General features: G+C 36.9%; 1 protein-coding gene across 1 annotated transcript in view; it reads right to left on the minus strand.

The window, feature by feature from the left end:
- SEMA3E (semaphorin 3E) overlaps window positions 1–22,852 on the minus strand; it is a 175,859-nt gene that overhangs the window by 18,354 nt on the left and 134,653 nt on the right. The window contains exons 5-11 of the mRNA XM_080392038.1: window positions 19,875–19,968; window positions 12,461–12,580; window positions 10,314–10,456; window positions 7,492–7,606; window positions 7,064–7,133; window positions 5,640–5,784; window positions 367–589 (exon numbers count right to left, since the gene is read on the minus strand). Of these exons, the coding sequence (XP_080248164.1) occupies window positions 367–589; window positions 5,640–5,784; window positions 7,064–7,133; window positions 7,492–7,606; window positions 10,314–10,456; window positions 12,461–12,580; window positions 19,875–19,968 (910 nt within the window). The remainder of the gene's footprint in view (window positions 1–366; window positions 590–5,639; window positions 5,785–7,063; window positions 7,134–7,491; window positions 7,607–10,313; window positions 10,457–12,460; window positions 12,581–19,874; window positions 19,969–22,852) is intronic.

Consider the following 22,852-nt stretch of genomic DNA (forward strand, 5'->3'; position numbering starts at 1 on the left):
TGCATGATTTTGTTCTGAAGTTTTAAAAATAAGGCCAGTTGTTCAGGAATTTAATTTAAAGTTCTTGTTTGGAAAGAAAGAAAGAAAAATGGAATCCTGTACTTAAGTTTCTCTTCCTAGTCTTTAAGTGCTTCCCTACCATTATTTTTCTATATAATTTTATCAGCACAATGAAACATGTCTAGAATGATTAACCCCCTCTGTAAGGTGAAGGCTGGCACAGCCATGCAAAGAATGATTGTTAAAAAGAGATGTTGTATTTATTTTTTTATTTTTGGACTATACATAATTTAATTCATCCTGGAGGTAAAAAAAAAAACAACACAAAACTTAAAACAATTGTCTTTCTTGTTTTCTTTAATTTACCTGTGCCAACAAACAAAACATCATATTGCCCATCTTCAGCTTCCACTCTGTCCACTGCTATTTGTTTAAGATTGTACTTCCCATCTGTTTTAACTAGTATTGGCCTCTTATGAACAGGCTTGATGGGCTGATACATCAGTGGATGACTCCTGGCAAAATGGACAGCTTCATCAGGATAGTCTTTAGTGGTAGTGTACAGACCGCCATTCACCTTGCTCGCACACTGCAAAAACATAAAACATAGATTATCCCGAAGGTTTGCCAAATAAATTGTCAGAGACTGGTCTTGTTTTCAGGGGTTATGACAAACCTACAGAAAACCTGGCGTAAAAACAGGCACAGAAGACCACAGCAGGAATTGGGATGGTGAACTCTATACTTTATGCATGTGTGGATTATTAATCGTGAGAAGACAGGAAAGGGAATGCTAAACAGAGCCTTGGCATTGTCAGGTTTAGAAAGAGGGAGCTCCTTCCCCTCTGGCATACTGAGAGCAGAATAAATAATGACATTTTTAGAATTTGACAAAAATTGTAGTGCTTAGTTCATCCCCAAATTCATATTGAGGGTGTAATCAAAATGGCCACTGACAGAGTCAGGTGAAAGGGGTTTTCTATCCCAGTGGAGACACAAACATGCGAAGTCAGCAGAATACTAATGCTTGAAATTAATCTCTAGTCTTATTAGTTTTGATTGCAAAATGTATTACCATAAGAAACTAAGCACACTTAAAAATGATGCCAGCAGAAACAGTAATTCTTGATCTTGGGCATTGTAACAGTATTATATTTGATTCTAATTCCTAACTCACGATGACAGTATTATATATCACAGTTCAGCTTGAAATACCAATGTTTGTATTGATCAATCTACTGTTTTGCAAAGCAAATAGACTTTACGTCAATGATTGATTAAAAGAGGCTTACTCCTACGGTCAAATGTGCAATTAAGGATAATTTAATGCGTTAAACAGAGAAGTTAATTTTGGGATGCTTTGTGAGGGATATAGTGTTCCCTAACTGAACATAGATTCTAGATTTCCAATTTGCTTTATGATGTCTAATTGAAACCATTTATGATCAAGCTGGAAATTATCTCAGTAATCATTTACTTTCTCCAAATATTCATAAGACAGTGTGGTTTTAAGAAGCATTTTAAGCAAAGCCACAGTAGCAGCCTTTCCCTATTCAAACTGGATTTTTCAGTCAATAAAATGAAATAAAATACTCTTCATGTTTACTGGAAACAGTAATTTTAAACTTGTGGTCAACTGTAATTGACAATAACAAACTCCTGCACTTGTCAAGTGGGGCAATGTTTGTTTCCACTTTTGGGGCTTAGCTACAGGAAAGTATTTGTTCAGTGTTGACTTTAAAGTAATTGTCTAATCAGCCTAGTGATGGAATATCACTGGCTGTTTGCAATAAAGAGACAGAGCTAGAGCATGAAGACAGGCTAAGCCTCTGATTTCAGTGCACTGCATACCAAGTGAATAGGCGTTGCCAGGTTCCTTTTGGTAAGTTCTAGCCCTGGAGAGCTTTAATAAAAATAATACTTCACAGGCTTTTAATTTTTAATTGAATAAAATCAAGCAGTCTAGAAAGGAAACAGTAGATGCAGCCATCTCTGAAGTCTATCAACACCATTTTTGGGGTAACTGATGTCATTCCCAGAAGCAGCGCAGTCTAAATGCACTAAAAGAATCAGCAGAACATGAGCTGGGACTACAGCAGAAGCTGTGCTCCAGGCAGGCTGGAGAGCAGCAGATTGCAGAGCTTGTGCTTTTCTGTTTATTTAGCTCTAAGCTCTTTCATGGTGCTTTTCTGTTTATTTAAGCTCTACTCTCGTTCCTTATAAACTCCATCTTTACCCACTCAATAGCTAAGATCAAAGAGTGCTGACTCTCAGAGATGCCTAATGGCACGTCGTTTTGGGCATCTTCTCACTGTCACTCCTCTAATGAGATAGGTAGTGGGATTCGGTTTACCAATATGCTGACTTTTTCTTGGAGTGTGAAACCTAACACTGTGGGCTACAGACCAAACCATGCTTTTTCTTCATGCGCCTGAAAGACCTCTAAACTGTGCTCTAAATGAGCAGCCAAAAATGAACCAATTAATCCCCAGTTAGCTGGCAGAGCCAGCTACTTCATCCTCAGGTGTGCTCTGCAACATATAGAGACAAACATGATTAAATCAATTAACACAGAAGAAGGATCCGGTTCCTCCACTAACTTGTTCTATGACATTGGGAAAATTACTTGCGATCTCCTATATCCGTTTCAGGTCCCATGCCTTGCCTGCTGGGGAGGCTACAGCCCAGCCTGACCCAAAGGCAGCCACTCGGAGCCAAAGCAGGGAAGCACTTTAAGTGAGTGGAGCTTAGGGCAGCCTTTCTGTACATCATCATCAGCTTTGCTGAAGCACTGGCTCAGTGTTCTCTGCTTCTTGCCAAAAAATCACAATTTAATCTTCAGTGCTAGGAGATATCAATGTAATGATTGTAGTCATTAATACTGAATTCATGCCTGTGTTTAACGCTAGTCCAAATAATGTATGTGAGGTGTTTTACTGCCTGGAAATAATGCCACTTAAATAACTTGGACCATATCATCTTTGTAAAATACACAGCCACTCTGCAATCTGTGCATGGTACTGTCTCAGTATTTGGTAAAACTGCAAAAAGATGTAAATCTGCTGTATAAAATGTCAAATCAAACCCCAATAATTCCTTTGAATAATTTTGCTAAATATGTGACCATTTACTTATCTGATTTTCTATCCTGACTCAATACGAATGACTTTGTTCTATATCAATCAAACAAACAAACAAAATAAAAAAATAGTATTAATGTCAGCACTGTTACAGTGGTAGTTTATTGGCCAGGATGGTCAAACCATATTCATATTGTTTAAATCCTAGATAATCTCTCTTTTGGAGCATCCACTTCTGCATTTTAACTTCTGTCTCTAACCTCAAGAGAAGCAGAGAAAAACATTAATTTAAAATGTGAGAGAACACACATTTGAAATTGTACTACAGGGAGAAAGGCTGTACTGGCACAGACCAGATAAGGTAATAGGCCTTTCCACATCTCATTCCTGCGATTCAGTGATAAATGAATTGTATGCAGTGTTTATTTCTGCAAATGATTGCTTTTAGTATAAAACAGAATATTGATTCAGTTATCAAAGGGAAAACAACACTGGAAGTAATGCTCCAGCAACTCTTTGTTCCGCTAAGAGAGTGAGCCCCCAGCCTGCCAGAAGATAGAGAGGTGAAGTTTGAAAACGGGGGGCGGGGGGGGGGGGGGGGTGTGGGATTTTAGCCACACAGCTGTTAGAAATGTCTTTGCATCTCACAAAGTCAAAAATCTGCACGATGCTGACATGATAAGGGGCAGACCTTCAGGGAGTGTAAATAAAAGCAGCTTTGCAACAGATAGCAATTGCCATGGGTGGGTGGCTAAGGAGCTGTATTCCCAAAAGGTGTGGGGCAAAGAAGAAATCCTGGCTGTGATGCTGTCTGGGTTAGCCTGGCCCTTGGGGCTCCTGCTGACTTGCAGAAGGAAGGGGAAGGTGAGGGGGGCCCTGGTTGTGCCCCTTCTGTGAGATGCTGACCGGCCCCTGCAATGCAAAGGGCACCCTCCAACCCCACCGACAGGCACTGAAGGCAGGACCAGTGTCCTCACCCCCTGAGCCGGGATGTGAGAGTCCCAGACTAAGACCCTACAGGGGCACAGGCTTCTGAAACACCTGAGAAGAAAGGAAAAGAGTTTGAGATGAATATGACTTGTGATGCCTTGCAGAAATCAACATAGAAATCAGGAATTCCTTGTAGAAATTAATTACCTGACTCTAAGTAATAAATTTATGATTTCTTCCAGAATTTCTGTTTACCAAATGAAAAATCTAAGTGCCAAGCAGGAGCAACTCTCTATGTGACAGCACCTGTAGTTGCGGAGCATGTGACAATAGTTGCCAGATTACATGCATTTTCAAAATATGCCTTTTTTCTTATTTTTAATTAATGTCAATTGAAAGAAAAAGAAATTTGTAAAGAAACTTGTGTGAAAATTGGCAAAAAGCATGAGCAATTTTGCTGAATTTGAGTCTTTGCAATGTAGTTTTAGTATTTCTATATTCTTTTTAAAGGGTACAGAACAAGAATGTTAATAAGCTCAGAAACATGATTTAAGGGTAATAAATATCACTTTGTGTTGTCTGAAAGGAAGCTAACGAACTGTGAGGCTGCTAGACCATTGCTTCTAGAAAGAACCAATCTTGAAAGAAAGACCTCAGGTCTTCTGGAGGATTTACTTCTTATTTACAAACATATTTATTCTAATTAGTTACTTTTGTTAAAATCTATGTCTCATTTCTAACCTGCTCACTTTCTAAATCACAGCAATATTGAAATTTGATCTTTTTGAAAAAGAGATGAATAAAAGGAATCAGAACCAACTGATCTTGAAATACTGTATACATATACATTTAAATATATTTCCTTTAACACTTGTTAAGTGTCTTGATTTCAGCAGGCAACAGGAAGAAAATTAATTCCATTGTGTAAGCTTGTTATTTCTAGTAATAATCTTATTTACATTGGAAAACATTGCATGTATCTTAAGTACATATTTTTTACAATGTAACTATAGGTATATGTTTCCAGTCCAGCCTGGCTTTATTTTCCCATGTCAAGTCTATAGGGACAGTTTGTCCCCAGAAAGTGCCATAAGGAAAAAACCTCACACTTGCCTCAAGGCACTTAAATAAATTTTGATTTTTCATGTATTTCTTTGGCATTTAGATTAAAGTTATCAAGGTTCAGATGCAAAATAGTACGTTAGCAGCCAAATTTAGAAGAACTGTTATTCTAGGCTCAATAGAAAGTGAGGTTCCTTCCCAGCTAATGCACTTACTGCTTCTGAATGCAGCATCTGATTCACTTTCTAGAAGTTCTGTTTCTATCCTTGTTGCCTGGGGTCCTGACTTTGGGACCTTAGGATCTGAACAGAATTTTGTTAACAGGATTTTGGAAAACATTATGTGCTTAATTCCACTATTTTCCTATGGGAAATGTGTGGTTCTAGTACTTGATTAAACTTATTGCTGAACCACTCCACACTTTTCCAGAAATGCTAAAGTATGTATGCATCCAAATTACTATATCCTGGACCATGAAGCCAGGCAGATTTGTACATTAGCAGCAGCCTGGCTTTCCTTCCCAGATTCATTTACATGGCAAAGCAATGGAAAACAGATCGTACTTACTGAACCAGGTCTAGGGTAAGGTACTTTTCCTTCATATAGAGCCCAGTGATATTCAGGTCCTTCTTTATGAGCATATGGTCCATTGAAAGCTGCTCGGACACTTGCCATGTGGTAAACACATATAGCATATCCTCTAAATATATTGCTACGAAGAAAAATTCAAAGACATTATTAAAGCAGTATGTCACATTCTGTACATGTAACACTGATATTATTGTGTAATTAAAACTAAATCACATTTCGACAGTATCCAAGGAGAAAAACCTACTTATTCTTTCCTGTATGCTTTTCTTATATCTGCTGTGTCCAATGTTCTTTACCAAATTTTCAATGGATTTATATTTATAACATTTCTCTGAGAAGATCGGTGTTGTTATCCCAAAATTTGAAGATGGTGAACACAAGCTTTAAATTGCTTGTTTATAAATGCAGAGGAAGCCCAATGAACTGCACTTAGGTCTTATATGTCTTTGATCCGTGACTTAAGCAGTTAACGAATTTTCTTCTCTAAGTTTTCCCCTGTTGTTACTTTGGAAAGATGGGAATCATCCAGTGCTGACTGAAATGAGCAGGAGTCTGTTTACATTGAGTGGAAATGTTGGTTAGTTGAAATGTTGATCACTTTATGTAGCTCAATCATATAAAAGTATCTTTTTTCACTTTTAAATTTTATTCACTTTGTTCCAGAGAAGTGATTCATTACTTTTTAAAGAAGCGTTGGTGCTCTACAAAGAAACTCTCTCCGAAGACTCCAAAAGGTGATCAAGACAATTTCAATTGGGTGCCCACCTTTCTCTACTGGTGTAGGGAGGCAGTAGGATGTGCTAGGTGCCTGCATCCCTAGAGGACCAGATCTGCCTTGCTTTATTAATAAAAATAAAAATAAAAAAAATCAGGAGAGTGAAAAGCACAGCTGCTCTTCTTTACAAGTTACATCCTAAACAGCTGGATTGCCAAGAAACAGGTACCGCGTGTTTGCCCTTGAACCAGGCTGAGTGGAAAAGGAGGCCACCAGCAGCACTACAGCTGGTGTTTTGGGCTTCACTAAGAAGTTAGTAGGAGTTTAAGCTGCTACCTCCTTAAACCTGAATTACAGTCGAGCTTTGAAGGAAGACAGGTGCCTCTGGTTATGCTGCTGTTATAAGCAGGCAGCAGTGCATATACTTTGACACCAGGAAATTTTCAAGCAGAGAAAACTTTAATTAATATATGATCCAGATAGACTGGATCACTGAATGAGACTTCAAGCCCCTAAGTGTCATAGAGCAGTTTTTACATTAACACGGAAGCCCACTGTGAATAGAACAGGGATTAAACTGTTTACTACATATTTGCCAAGGGATATTTATCATGCAACTTCTATCTCTCCAATAGGCTGTTCAAACATTCTTTTATTGCTGCTATTATTTCTTCCAATTGTTTACCTTGTAGTGTTGAAGAGGCCAAATATCACTGGATTTTTGTTATCACGAGTTTGCAGCAAAAACACATCCTCTGTAAAATTGAAATGCAATGTTATTGGTAGAAAATTACTTTTCTCAGCCCCAAAAGAGAAACTTTATCGCTTGTTAAGAGTGTAATCTTATTTTACTTGTATAAGCAGTTTAATTTTTTGCAGATTTTAAAAACAATCTTGAAGAACAATGCAATACTTAAAAGCATAATTGATGATAGTCAACTTATGTATAGATAGTTAATGTGTGTATAGAACTTCACAGACGCTGGATACAAAATGCTAATAACCATTCCCTGTTAATGAATACAAGCACAAGATTTGGCAGTAAGATGTGTTATCATGAGAGGATATGTTTTATATGATGATTTTAAGTTTGTTGCAGTCTAGGATATTTACCTAATTCATCAAAATGTGTATCAATCCCGTTTCTCCCAGGCACAGAACAAACTAGCCTGGTTTTGAGGAAAGTGCTCCATTTATTCACGAGCATTCGCTGGCCTCCCATGTCATTCTGCATGGAAAGAAACAAATGCTGATGGTAATTTGAATGAGTAAGTCTAGAAGCACAAACATCCTTGCAAAATTTGCTACTCATTGTATCTTTTAATGCCAAAAGCATGCATTTTCAAACCACATGTCTGTTACTAGCATTATTTCTCTGGAGTCAGTTTTCAAGTAGGATTGTGCTGATCAAATCCAGGTCTCATTAAGAGCTGTGGGTTTATAAGAAATCTTTAATTCTGTGCTGCATCTGTGGATAGTTTTAACTATACAGCTGTTGTAAAGCTTTTTTTATTTCTCATTTTTGTTAACTGGATGTACTGAGAACTTTTAGCAAAGTTTAACTTTTCTTTAGGAGCTGAGTGGAAACTGAAGCCCTGAATCCATAGAGCTGGTACAGCCGGGGCAAGTCTGAGGTGAGTATCTACGTGATGTTCTAAAAATTTCTCAACAACTTTACATAAGACCTGCTTTTCTATGCCTGTCTCATCTTTGTCTTGCTATTGTAACTGTCAGCCTGTCAAGAGGCATTTGATGCTACATAGTAATCAATTTGTAATCTTTGTGCGGCATCCTCAAAGCTATGTCCTCATGTCCAGGCTGACTGTCTAACGGATTATTGCCGGCTCTGTATTAGGTTTGCAAAACTCCTCTCACAACTTCATTCTAAACTACTGAAATTAATGTATTTTCTCAGCTTCACACTGAGATCTTACAAAAACAGAGATCTGTTTTACTTAGAAAAGTAGAAATTTACAGAGTAGGTGCCTCTGTGTTGTGAAACCTGTTACAGCTCTGAGGAAAATGTAAGAGCTGGGGAAAAAAGCCACTTCTTGAATCAAAGCTATTTTTTGTATTCATTAAATCAAATTTGAGTTATAGCACATGGCTGTGAAGCTAATGCCCAGATGCTGAAGGATTTGGAGTTTTGGACAAGCGGAAGAGAAAGCTCTGTGGGATTTTGGTTTAACCCATGGCTAGAGATAAGACATTCAGGTCAATACATTTCAGACTAGAGGGAACTATTAAAATAATCTATTCAGACATCTACAGAACATAGGCCAAAGAATTATACTTTAGATCTTGATGCAGGCTTGAATTCTGAGAGCCAACTGGCTTTGTTAACGTTAATGTCTTAGGCTGCAATTTGGTACTTTGCATATTTCAGGTGGTTTAAGTTATACATGGGCACTCCTTAAGAAATGTTAAGATGTAGTATGCTGGTGAGCATATGCGATATATACTATACCTTGAAGTGACAGAAGATTTTTAACTTGTATTTTGCTCTTTGCCCAATAGTTTTAGGAGTATATCCCCTACAGTTAGGAGGGGGAATGCAATTCTTTTTTTCAGAAATAAAATCAGATGCTAAGAAATAAATGTCTCATTCCTTCTTCTAACCAAGCAGTCCCAATGGGAAAGAGAGAGCTCCTCTCATCAGCCTTACCATAGTTCAACTAATAGAAAAGGGATGCACCCAGACTTCATCAGTTGTTCAGAAAAGGAGCAATTATGGGCAGCTTGATTTGGGAGATCATCTGTTAACAGTGCCTCTCTCCAGCAATGGTTGAACTCTCCGTCCTGTCTGTGGGGCCAGGGTGCCAAAAAGGGATAGGATCAACACACCAGGAGCGTGGCCTGAGTGGGAAAGGAATAATCGTACAGGGCAGTGGAGGGAAGCGATGTCTTTCCTTGGGCCTTTTATGGCTCGTTCTGGTAAACCTTATGCCTGGATTCAATAATAATTTGCTGGACAGTTCAGTTCTACTTTCCTGCCTGCACAGTTTGCCTTAGTTACCATTGAGAAGAGAAATGGGATATGAAATGAAAACATGAATTGGCTACTATTTATAAAGCACTTTGTAGGCGGTTAGGATTGCACCCCTCCTGTCATTCATACATCAGAAAGACGTTTAAAAAATTTACAGAATCACAAAATAGCTGAATTTGGCAGGGACTTTGGAGACCGTCTAATCCAACTGCCTGCTCCAAGTAAGTTGCTATAAGCAAGTTGCTCAGCAAATTGCTCAGGCCCATGTCCAGTGAGGTTTTGACTTTCTCCAAGGATGGGAACTCTAGGCAACCTGTGTCAGTGTTCAACTACCCTGGCAGTAAGAAAATAGTTTTTTACATTCAGATGGAATTCCATGTGTTTCAATCTGTGCCCACCTCCTCTTGTCCTATCCAGCTGTGTGGTAGGATAGCCTGCACAAATACAGGTGAGTTAAGTCTGCTCCTTGCTGACAGAATAGGAAGGTGAAAGGGAATGAAAGGACTGGTGGCTGGGTTGGTCCTGTCACCAGGAATGTAAGGTGACATCGGTTTATGTCAGCGGTGAGAGCTGCAAGAGGCCCAGGACCCACAGCCAATACTAAGGGCGATGGAGCCTTGATCTGAATTGAGAGTATGGATGGTACAAAAGCCCTTTGGGCAACTGCTATTGCTGTTACCATTTATCAGCACAAAGAGAGATGGAGCTGTATAAGATTTCTGAGCTTTGCTCTTCTCTCAGCAAAAGCTGTCTTCGAGCCCAGATTTCAGATCACTTCTGAATTTTCTAATGTTTGAAGCTGTTTAGATGTAGGGTTTTCATTCAGACCTATAACTTACTTTCATATATGTTAACAGATGCCATATTTGCCATAGAGAGAGAAAGAGAGAAAGAAAGGATTTTTTTTTTTTTAATTTAGCTGGGGAATCAGAAAAAAAAATCTTACCGCACATACGCGTCCCACTCTGGTATATATGGCATGAGTGCTTGTCTCGGCTTCTAATGCTTTTTCAGTAAAGAAGAAATATACTTTGTTATCATCGTGGTCTTCATTATCGGGAATCATGTATGAGCTAACGAATTTGGGTTCTTTAAAAGAAAACAAAAAATATTTCAATTCCAGTTTATTAAAACATTCTTTTATTTTTTTCAATCCTTAAAATCATCTGGTAGCAAAGAAATAAATTAAATTAAAGAATCAGGGATCTATCTGTCAGAGAGCTACCTAGGGGGAATAGGCTGATAGAAATAGGAAAAAGATACATTTTTTTGTGGGTGGGTATCTATAGAACATGTGGAATACATTAATGTCAAACCGATTTTATAGCTCCAATTCACAAATCAATATTCCTTTGTATGTGTGCAAGAAAAAGACCTTTTTCCTGTCCTGTTCTCTGGGGCTTATATATTTTAATTTGGATTAAGATGAAAGCTGGCACTAATATTCACATAATAATCTCTGAACCCATACAAACCAGGTGTAGGAATGTCAACTTTGGACAAATAGCCTTTTAGATAAAGGAAAAGCTCTGGTAGTTCTGCTAAAAGATGTTATATGAACATATATCTTCATAGACAGAAGATACATTGTGTATCTTTGTCATGAAATAAAAACCTCCCGATTTTTTCCTGTTTTGGCATTTTGCTAAAAAGTTGAAACCTAAGTTCAGACTTCAGTCCATGTCTGTATACCTTTTAATCTGACACCAAGCAGAGCTGTGATTTCATCTCACTGAATTGTAGCAAAGTTTTCACAAGTTCTTTAAATGAGAATGTCATTCATACAATTAGTAAGATTTCTTAAGCAGTGAGTAATGTAAATATTTTCTAACTTCCTGTCCTCTATGAAAACAGACATTGCATTTTAAGACATTGATACAACTTTCTGATTTTCTGAAGTGTTTTTAATATAAATTTTAAAATATTCCCTTTCTGTAAATTTGAAATGTCAAAATGAAGAACAAAGTTTGAGGCCATAATTTAGAGAATGCTATATTTAACACAATGAAATCTTCCAGTGGTAAGAGAAGAGAAACTTCACTTGTGTATTGTAAACATCCACTTGATTGTTGCTACCGTTGTGTAGCCCGTTTAAACACTCAGTTTAGCAAGGCTGTAAGTACAGGAGGTAAAGCAGATGTAAAAATGATCTAAACAACAACAAAAAAGTATTTAATTCAAGTCTTAGGTCATATTTATGTTTGGAAAAAGTATGCAGCAGAACTATTTTCTCTCTTCTGATTTGAGAGAAGACTGCCTTGAAATTTGGGAGAAAATTCTTCGGTGTCTGTCCTTTAAGTAAAAAGATGATGCCCACCATATGAATCACCACAAAAGGCAATTATTGAGTGTCCTTGCCAAACATCAGCAGTAATTACATCACGGTTATGATGAAACATTGCAATACTTTTGGAGCAAAACAAATCAAGATCCTGACTCTCCATTTCACAGAAATTTCAACACTGACTTTCTGTCAGTTACATTTCACATTTAAGAGTGTGAAACAATTTTTAAATTTCCCAGCACATGATTTTTTTCATTATTTTTCTTGTGGCATATTTTAATTTTCTTCTTTTAAATTACCTGCTTTAACTTTTTATTTAATTTAATTGCATGATCATTATATGTTTATTATTGTCCATTATTGCATGACATCTCTTTCCTACACAAATTGGCAAAGATTCAGTTGTTTTATTGCAACATGAAGACAAAATGATCTCATCTACAAAAAGAGAGTATTGTTCTAATTAGAAGCACCCATTAGTTAAATAGATAATTTTGACATGTTATTTTAATTATATCTGGCATATCATGAAATAATACAGAATATTCAAAGTAGAAATTAAAAGCAATTTTAAAAGTGAGAAATGAAGGATTTAAAAGTTCCACTTGTTAAAACCAATATGTAATTGAAGTAAAGATTTCAATTTGTTCATCCTGGCAGGGGCTTCATGAAAAGTTTCATGCTAAAAAGATAGTTTAAACAAATTCATCTCCAAATGTATGTACATAGGCATGAACGATAACTTTTATTTCTGGTTAAACAGAAATGGGCTAGTCATCGAAAACACCTCTGGTTCCTCCTTCCCATACCTTTCAATAGGCGCTCACTATCAGGTTCGGTTCGGAGATGGGCCAAGCGATTCATGGTGCGAAATAAAGCAGCATCCCTTCCCCAGTAGTCACTGTAGAGACCAGTAAAAAGCTCGCCACCTACAGACCACGCATTAAAGAAACAAAACCAAAACAAAACAGTTTGGTAACACTCTATGTAGTCGTTTGAATGCATATGCTAGGAATGGCATTATTAAGATGGCTCATTAATATTCGGTCAAATTAAGGTAAGGGGTCACTAAGTGACATATAGTCTAAACAGCATATGGACATTTTTCCTACCAGCACAGCAACATTTACAGTTGGAACAGCACAAGGACAAGAATCTTAAATCTCATTCATGGACATGGCCACATTTTCAAATCTGACTTAATAACTTTGCGATAGATTCACACACGCAACATGAAGGCATTCAATTAACATCTAACCACGTTTGCCACGTCAGGCACCTAAGGTCAAAGCCCTCACTGCTGTGCAGTTAATGCCTGGCCCCAGAGACACCTACCGCTTCTCAGTACCTAAATTTTCACCAGTGCCAAGACTCTGACCAGCGGTTTGCTTTCGAGCACTTCTAGACATGCTCTGGTCTTGCTAATGAGAAGCAGCACATTGCTGGGTCCCAGAACTGGGAGGGACATGCTGGGTTTATGAGGAGCCAGGAATAACAGGAGCCAGAGAAAGGAACGAAAAGGCAGCAGCAGGTTTCAGAGCATGGAGTGCTAAGGAGAAGAACAGTGATAGCTGCACCAACCCACTGATTTGGGCTGGGGATAGGGTTCAAGACTAAACCATGCCTGAATCCACAGAGTGGACCTCAGACAGGAAGCCTTTCCTGAGCATGGTTATCACATTTGGCTCTGGGCAAGACATGGCTGAAAAAAAAAGATTCAGTAGTGAAGCACATACTGAAAATACCGGAGGGCTGGGTGCAGTTATCTCCCCAGCTGGAGAGAGAAGCAGTACCTGCTATCTTAGAAGTAATTTTTTTTGTTGTTTGTTTTATTAGGCTGAGTGTTTTTTCCAGCCAGCCTACTGGAGCTGTTCCACTTTACCTGAAATAACTGTAGTGTGGGTATAACTTGCTGGCTGAGGGGCTTAGGTTTTCACTGGAGAGAGAAAAAGAGCCTATTTTCCCCAGGTCCAGCAGTAACTTGTTTTCTTATCCTTAAAATATTCACCAGAGTAGGGACAGAACCTGAGATCTCATCCATCCTGCACAACGGGTGATGAATATTTTCCTGAAAAATTGATGGGAACAGAGACTGGGTCCCATTTTCAAAGGCTTTAGGTGGCATTCACAAATCAATCAAGCATAGGAAAATACTAAAAATAATAGGCTGATTGATCATAACTGTTGAAAATCTATATGTAGTTAGGCTCAACTAGATCATGCATATGTTCAAAAATCCAGCCTATCTCTATCTGACCTATGTAAAATTTTGATATCAGGTATCTATGACATTCTGTCTATGAAACCCCAGCAATAATTATACCTTTTAGTTATGCATGGGTGCAACTCCCCCTAACTGACTAAACATTAAGAAAAATATATTTCACTCCCTTGTGGACATAGATTAGAAATTGTTTAGGTCCAATTTCAGAAGCAGACATTGTCACTAGGTGGCATCCTTATATTAGGAAATAACACAGCAAGAATTAAACTGTTCAAAAAGAGGGAAATAATTTGCAATTTGTGGCTAATCTGAGTGGAAGTTTCAGTGACAGGGCTTCCTACCCCCTCATCAAAATAAACGGGGCTGATCCATTCAAATGACATTCGCTGGCATTTATAAAGGATTATAGCAAAAGCAAGAATTTTGCTTGTTAGTCTCCCTCAAAGTGCGAATTTTGTTCCACTTAAGAGATAGATATGAATTGAATGGTACCGTAACTCTGAAAAATGATTCTTAAAAATTTATAGTTTGGCAGCTGGGAACCTCTGCTGGTTCAGAGCTGGGCATAGTTTTGCCTTAGGCTTCATCATATAAAGCATGGCTGTTGCCTCGTTAAAATACATGGTCATGATTTAGGGTAAAATATTGGCAAGTGAAATGAAAAGTCAGAATAAATTACAGCATTGGTAGAAGTTAAAGTTACCCAACACTAGTAGTGAGCTTTATTTTTTAAATAACACAGGGCTGATTAAACAACAGAATTTGCCAGTGTCTCAGTAATGCTCCAAACAATCTTCACAACCCTAACTGATGAGTTACATTAGTCGTAAATCCCCCGTTAAGAATTCCATTGGGAAAATGTCTCAGAGTGGCTGGTTTTCTTTTTAATTATGGTGATGGCTAATCCAAAATGTGATGCTTTTATCCTTTCCACACTGTAGTGAACCTTGGAAAATCCATCAGTGTGGAGTAAATGCTTTGTTACATATTGCAGTTGATCAGGATTGACATTTAAAAGTCCAGATGTTCAGAAGTTTGGCTATGAAGCCTTTTCCTTCTGTCTGACACAGGTATAAAATGTTAGTACAGATAACTAACCTGCTGGTATGGCATTCTACCGTATACTGGGGAAATTATCACTGATTTTATCTGTGAGATCCTGGGGGCAGAAAATGGAAGTTCCGGTCTTGGATGGATATTGCTTCATGAAAGATAGTGTACAGATACAGGAATTAAATCTGATTTTTACCCTGAAGTGTTACTAAACTAAACATAAGACAAGTATCAAGCATGAGCAGACAGGTCACCTAGCCTAAGGAGAGTGGTGAGACAAATACTGATGAGTGGGACTGGCAAAGATCCCAGCACAAGAACATTTGGCATAATTCTGAGATTTTTCACACTTTTGACATTAAAAGGATCTTCTCTTTTACTCTTCAATAGTCTTTTGCATATCCTCTAAATCCATGTTATATATTTTGAACACCACTGGATTTTTACAGATGCTGACTAATTCTAGATTTAAAGACAACCTGAAGTTGCGGTTTGACAAATCCTGGCAATATTTCTACTCTTTTCTCCTCTGTTGAAAAGCTCCTGCTACTACTACTACTACTACTACATGTCAACTCATCCCTGTCTTCGTTGCAGGGTTTTATGCTGCTGTACATGTACTGATAAACCAGTATCTTCCAGTGAAAGTCAACTCAGCAATTTCACAGACTTTCACCACCCCTCCTGTCTTCCAGTCTAACCTCAGCTTAACATGCATTTGCAAAATAATTGCTAAAATTCAGATTTTAACACAGCCTGGTTAATTCTGCTAAAACAAGAATAGAAACTTTATTCTTCCTTTATTTAAATGAACAACACCCATCCACCCCCATGGACCTCAAAAATAATTTTTAACTCAAGTGATACATGCATACTTTTTAGCTAGCATTTTTTTTCAAGAAAAATACATCAAAGTTCAATTGGGACCACTTGAAAGATACCTTTATTTTTTTTTGCCCTTTTGTTAAAAGCAAAGTATTAGCAAAACCAAATACAAACTCCTTCTAAAACAAAGAATTCCTAGATAAAAACTCTTAAAGTAAAACAGACTGAAGCATGTGATTTAATTTAAAAAACTTAATACAAGGGATTTCTATAAATAGGCTGCTTCTGCCTTAGAAGTGGGTTTCCTTCATTTGTTATTGGCATGTTTTGTGTACTCGCTTCAAACTGGAAGGTACTGCAAACTTAACCTATTATTCATCAACAGTCCTTTCTGTGTAAAATGTAAAATTCATGTTATGAATAAAGGAGTAGAACATAATGAGTAGAAAATAAGCAGCACCTTTCATACATTTCTTTGACTGTCAGCCAGTTATTACTCACATGACAACCCATTCACATTTTTAGCAAGTGATACTTTTCACAGAAGTAAAAAAAAACAAATTCAAAAGAAATTATCTATTGCTTAGCTGGTAAACTTCCTCTGTATGTTTGTGTTTTCTGTCTGTCAGTCAAGTATTTTGTGTTCTGGTTTGAGAGGAAAAAATATTTATTTTAGTTTATTGTCTGGACTAAAAGAAAAAACACAGATACGTGAAGCTGTTTTAAAACTGTAAAACCCAAAAATATTGTTGAAATCGATTCCCTGGATAGAGAAACATATTCAAATGTAGTTTAGTTTTTTCGCCACTTGCTGGTGATATAATGCAGGTAACAGAACATAGACATAAACTAATTTCTCAACTTTCAAGAGCTAGTGTGGTCTAAGTTAATCAGTGTGCATGATCTGATACCAAAAATAGTTTTGGCTATTGAAAGCAGATGGGTGAGTTCATTAGAAATAGAAGTCAAAAAGTTTTATATGCCATTTATCGAAACATATACATTTTATTCAGCCTGTTTGCCATCCAACATCTATTCTGTTTCCTGATGCTGACAATACATTGCTAAAATTTAATTGTTCATAAATTGAGGAATTCATCACAAGCTATATTACCACTGGGTCAGATAACCTGTAATAAAATTACGATAGCATGGATATTTAGTTTTAAAGCCAAGTCACGAACTATTATCTTCTTGAAGTGGGTATTTTAACTGATGTGTTAAAATACATGAAGAGATACAGAACAAAAGATTCTCTTTCTTCCTAATTTAATCCAGATAAATTTGGTTCTAATTAGTGATGATGCAAATGATCTTTCAAGGTCAAGATTTTAAAAGTTTTTAAACTTTTATCAGAGGTATATAAAATTTCCTTGTTACTCTAATCAACAGCCACGCTGTTATAGGCTGCTGTGTTAATGTGAGTTGCAGAGGTGGAAGCAGGTTTTTAAATGTTTAGTTGGGAAGAAGAGGATGCTGGGATGTGAAAGCCTTTGCTAACAGGTTTGCATGAAACATTTTCAAGGACGTGCACCTTGGCTCAATCTACATGGGAGAATGGAGGCAACACTGGGGGCATGCTGTTTCCATACCAGCAGCTGATTTAGCTTTCAAGAAGACTGGAATCCCTGAAGAAGAAGGGAACCTCCAGGCACTGGAGGAAAGACTGGAAGACCAGTCCTGGAGGGTACGTGGTGTAGCTGTCATCTCCTGTTATAGGGTCATGGCCACCATGAGCTGGAATCAGGGCTCAGCTGACTGAAGGAACATCCCTTCCTTCAGAGTTCAGTGGCATTAGAGGTCTCAGCCTCATTTTCAAATGTCAGTTAAAAGATTCTTTGTTATTCACCATTTTTACATCTATGTCTTCTACCCTTTTCAAATTGATACCTACAGAGATAAAGGATATACATTCTGGAGTCTAGGGAGGAACTAATTCTGTTTATTCTGTAAGCTGTGTGCCTTTGATTAGTAGAAGTTAGTATAGTAGAATACATCGAAAGAATAACTTCTTTAGGATATTTTTCCTAAGTGTCGGAAGTGTTTAATTCCAATACAATATAAAATAATAAATAAAATATTAATATCTTTGAAGACTTTTGTTTTGGTTTTAAAATATCATTTTATGATCACTGAAAATTACAGAATTCCCAGTGAAGGCCTAGAAAGGCAGCCTCAAATACCTTTCTCAGGTCATATCAGTTTTGATGAAGGGTTAAAAGTGTGTCTGTTTTTTGGTGTTCTGTCAGTGATCCAAGAAAAATTTATTATTTTTTCCCATTAATCTTGGCACATTACGGAATTGTTAGCTTTGTAAAACTGACTTTATAAGTCTTTGTTGGTGGACATCCAAGACTCTGATCAACATTGATCAGGGAAGGGTTTATGTAATGGATTTATCTTTTCAATAAAACTGTGAGGATCCATAGGACTTTCCATTATCCAGGCAAAGTAATGAATAGGCCAGAAGCACAAGGACTAACCATTAGTCTTGAAGTGCTCAGTGGCACAATCTGGCTTCCATTTAAGCAAATAAAATTCACATTGATCCCACAGTAGGAACATGATCAGGTTAATTTATTTACTTAGTTCTGTCTGAGGAAAGGTTGAGAAGGACTTCAAGATTAGACCATGAGGTTTCAGGCCTACAGCAAATTCCATAGGATGAGCCTTTTTTCCCAGGCTGAACTAAGACTGGAATCTGTTAAAAACTGCAGAAACAATTTAGTCATAAGGGTGGAAGAAAAGCGTAACAATCCACACTTCATGGATTTTGGAAGGTCAGTCAAAACACAGCAATTTTTTTTGTGATTTTTTTCATGACTTCTTTAACGCACTAACTCTTAAGAATTTGAGGTGTCATTTTTTATTTTTTTTTTTAATGGGAATGAACAATATTTTGATGAATTGCTGTAATTTGAAAGATTTGGCATTACTGATGAAGATTCTTCTTGTAAGCATGTAAACATACATCTGTCGCTCATGACCAATACTTGCTCACCACCATGGGTGAGCTTTATCATTGTAGTTAATAATCAAAGGCTTTAACTGTCTATTTGTAAGCTATGAAGTCAAATGTAAATATCAAAGGGCCCTAAAAAGGTTTAACTTTTCTATCCCTGAAAAGTTGAAAAATTATTTGATCTTTAACCTTTTCTTTCTAGCCCTTTCTTTTAATGACTATTACTTCTTAATGCTTCTTAAAATTACTTCTTAATTACTTCTTAAAAAAGAAGTTTCTTAATGAAACTTCTTCAGTTTTCATCTTAGTTTTTCTAAAACCCAAAATGACTGTGTTAGTCCCTAAGTGCATCTGGATTCCACCCTTTACCTGCTGTTGCAGTCTATTTTTAATCAATGTACTATAATATTGCCAAGATTTGTTTGCTTGATCTCACAAAATGTTTTCAGGAAAACATTATAGAAGAAAAAAACATATGGTTTGCTATACTATGACTTCAAAGGTCCCAGCCCTACCGTGATATACTTACCAGCAAGGCACAGAGGAGCACTATCTCAGCACAGCTTTCTGGCACTGCAGGACTTAGGCTGATTTCTATTTTTATAACTGTCAAGGATAAGATCAAGTCTCCTAACAGAAAATCACCAGTTTTGGATAGTTCTGTTAGAAGGCAGCGTTGGAAAAAATCTATTTTAATGTCAAAATCTGTATAATATAAATATAATATAAATATAAATAATATATGGTTGATATAAAACCAGGTAAATTCACATTTTTACAAGATGCTCATTACTCAGATTACATCTCAGTGTATGAAAAATCATAAATTTTGTGTATTTGCCTCGGCTGTGCAGAAGACTAAGCCAGACATATTGCTTCAATTTGAATGAAAGCAAGAGATTATTTCCAAAATTGTACAACAATCAATTACCTCTTCAGGATGGCATGTGTCATATAACATCTACTCACTTCAGTGAGACACCCTTGCTGGAGTTACCACTGCCTGGGATGTAATATTAATGTGGGCAGCACCATGAGGATTAAGTCTGACATGTTGAAGGTTGCAGTGGAAGACTGACAACACTTTGGTGTGCTGAAGAAAGACACTCAGAATGACAGATTGACAGGACCGTGAAGCTTGTGACATAAAGATCATTACCAATTAAGATGGAGGTGAAGGAAGAACTGGGGTCAAAAGGGCACCTGCCTCGTCCTCTCTCAAATTTGTACGATTCCAGTTGAAACAGATGATCCTTTAAAAACAGAAAAATCACAGAAAAGAGCATAAACCCTACAGGCAATGACAAAAAAGTCCTTAGAGATGAGCTTTAACTTTGTTATACCTTTATAATGGATTGACTTCGTTAGGTAGAAAACAAAATTACGGTTGCTCACTGATGTACTGGTAAAAATTCTCTGGTTTTCTTCAAACCACCTTTGTGTGTGCACTACCCCAAAAGAATGAGTAAAATATGCACTGAAATTGCACTTATTTTATTTCTGTGGGAGTAGGGAGTGAAGATTCCTCTATCTTTTCTCCAAAGTATCTAAACATTTAATAGATATCTAGCCGTGGAATGTGTTCCCCCTCTTAAAACATTTTTTTTCAGTAGTTGTTAAATATATCATGCTCTGTTATCTTCCCTTGGTAGCTTTGAGATGTTTATAGATCTTCCTCATAACAGTATGTTTAGGAATGAATCCCCATTTATGGTTTTCAGAGCAAATTTAACAGAATATCAGTATAAAAAGAACATCGGCAACTTAGTTTAATTTGTCTGTGTAAGGCTTTAAAGGCTGAGAAAAAACTTACAGCTTAATTTCATTTGCAATGCTGTTTCTCCCAGCTTTCTCAAAAGAGCCTATTAATGTCTGATTAAAATATCAAGTGAGAGCACAATATTTTTTTTAACTTTTATATTAACAAAAAAACATGCACAGAACACATGGGTGGGGGAGAATAAAGAGGCAAATAGGGAGAAAGCTATGAAAGCTTCTTAAAATATATGACACCCAGCCATCAAGCGTGTGACTAGTAAATATTTTGACAGTCTAGCGGTTCCAGTTCTGTGTAACAGTTTTACTCAAAAGTCTACTGAAATGCAGATTGTATCAACATATTGGATAAAGGCAGCCTACCTGTTTGTTAAACTAATCTCAGGTTCATGTTGCTAAAATGCTAAGGCAAATGTTTTGTGAGGCATTAAATTACATGTGACAGGACCCCAAATCCCCCAGAATTTTAAGGAGTATCTGCCTGGATTTCTCCCTTAAAGCGAATGTTCTCAAAGAGGTACAAGAGGTTTTCAACAATAAAAAAACGGTTTTATTAGACCTAATTTTTCAGGTATTTATTCAGATAACTCAGTATTTGCACAGAAAAAAGTTTGATATATCTAGACTGGACAAATAGTACCCTGGTGGTCCTTATTCAAGTGTATGTAGTCCTTTTTAGTCCTTATGCCATTATAGCAGCATATGCAGCTTGGTCCCTAAAAAATTGTGCTGTAGAGAGATACAGAAACCTGATAATGTGTCTGCCTTCTGCAATGCTGTATTCCCCACTCACCTATGTCCACCTATCCCACCCTACCACCTACAGATCTCTCTCTGCCTAAGCAAGTGCAATTGCCCCACAGCAAAACTAATGTTCTCTTCAGGTAGCTCCATTCATGACAGTTACGCTTTCCTGAAAAAAAAAAAACAAACATGAAAAGAGAAGGAGCAAAGAAGCAGAAGAGACCATTGCATAGGACGGGAAACTGGCAAGGTAATAACAATAAAAAATGATTTATTTTTTAAAGGACAGAAAGAAAAAGAATGCAAGGAAAGTGGGGAAGTTGTAGATCTGTTAGTTCTCATTCACTGGTAAATAACTGAATATTTGTATGTGTTTCATTAAAAAGAGTTAATTGTAAATTTGTCACAAACCCCTCCACTTCAGAACGTTATTGACTGCTTAATCCCCAGATAAACCAAGCTGATGTACCTATCTCCCATTCCCATCTGTCCAAATAATACATGCCATTTTCCTGCAACTTCTGATCAAAAAGATTCTCATTAGTTTGAGAGTTTCTATAAAAATGGGATGCAACTCAGAATTCAATTCTGGAAAAATAAGACATCTGTTTCATGTCTACTTGAAGTGAAAAAGCCACTCCAAATAAAAATAGCAAGCAAATACCTTACAAATGTAAGTAGTAGTCCTAAAACTTACAAGATAATGAAGAATTCAGAATCTCACCTCTCCAGAAGCTCCTGTGTTGGAGCTGATGCAGCAGAAAATAATCATGCAGGGTAGAGACTGGTGGTGCAGGAATATTATTTTCTGCTGTATCAGCCTCAGTTGCACATCAGTAGTAACTATTTCCCCTCTGCTGTTGGGTAAATGTCAAACAATGAAGAAATATTTATCTGTGTGTGGAAATCTCAGCCCTATTACATACTTTTCGAACATCACACACCAGGTATTTTTCAAAACTAAATACCAAAGTATTTTGTATCAACAGTAGAAAAAAAAAAATAAATAAGGTGAATTCAGGAAGGGAAAGAAAAAACTTCTGAAACTGCACAAAAGGACTAGAGAGTCATAATTGTCATAAAATATGATGAAAAGGAAATATTTCTAAAAGCAATCTGACTGCATGATGTTATTCATTCTTTAATCAGGTAATAAAAATCAAGTTACTCAGGAAAGAGTTTCTCTTCTGAGATCTCAACTAAACTATTTGTCAATCAGTTCAATAAACACACACACAGTTTTTAGAGAGAAATACATAGAAGTAAGGGAAGAGATAAACTGAGGGTTAAAATTTAATAATTTTTTCTAATCTTAATACTTTCTGTTCATTTTCCCCACTGTAAAATAAACTTTTCTATGAAAGGAAAAAGTAACAGATTTAAAACTGATTGTAGAAAAAACATACTCAGATAAAGTGATCAGGTGTGGAAACAAAATTGTTTTGAAACAGTACTTGAAGAAGTTGTACTATCCGTACTTCATGGTTTCTAGTGCATGGATCATAGTTCGTCCTACATAGGAAATACAAACTGGATTTTTTGTGCTGTAGGACAAGGCATAATCCCACCAGGGCATCACAGACCACACTTCATATTCATGTTTTCCCCTGGTAAAAT

The sequence above is a fragment of the Falco punctatus genome, assembly GCF_963210335.1.
Source record: "Falco punctatus genome assembly, chromosome: 6".
In the NCBI taxonomy this organism is placed as follows: Eukaryota; Metazoa; Chordata; class Aves; order Falconiformes; family Falconidae; genus Falco; species Falco punctatus.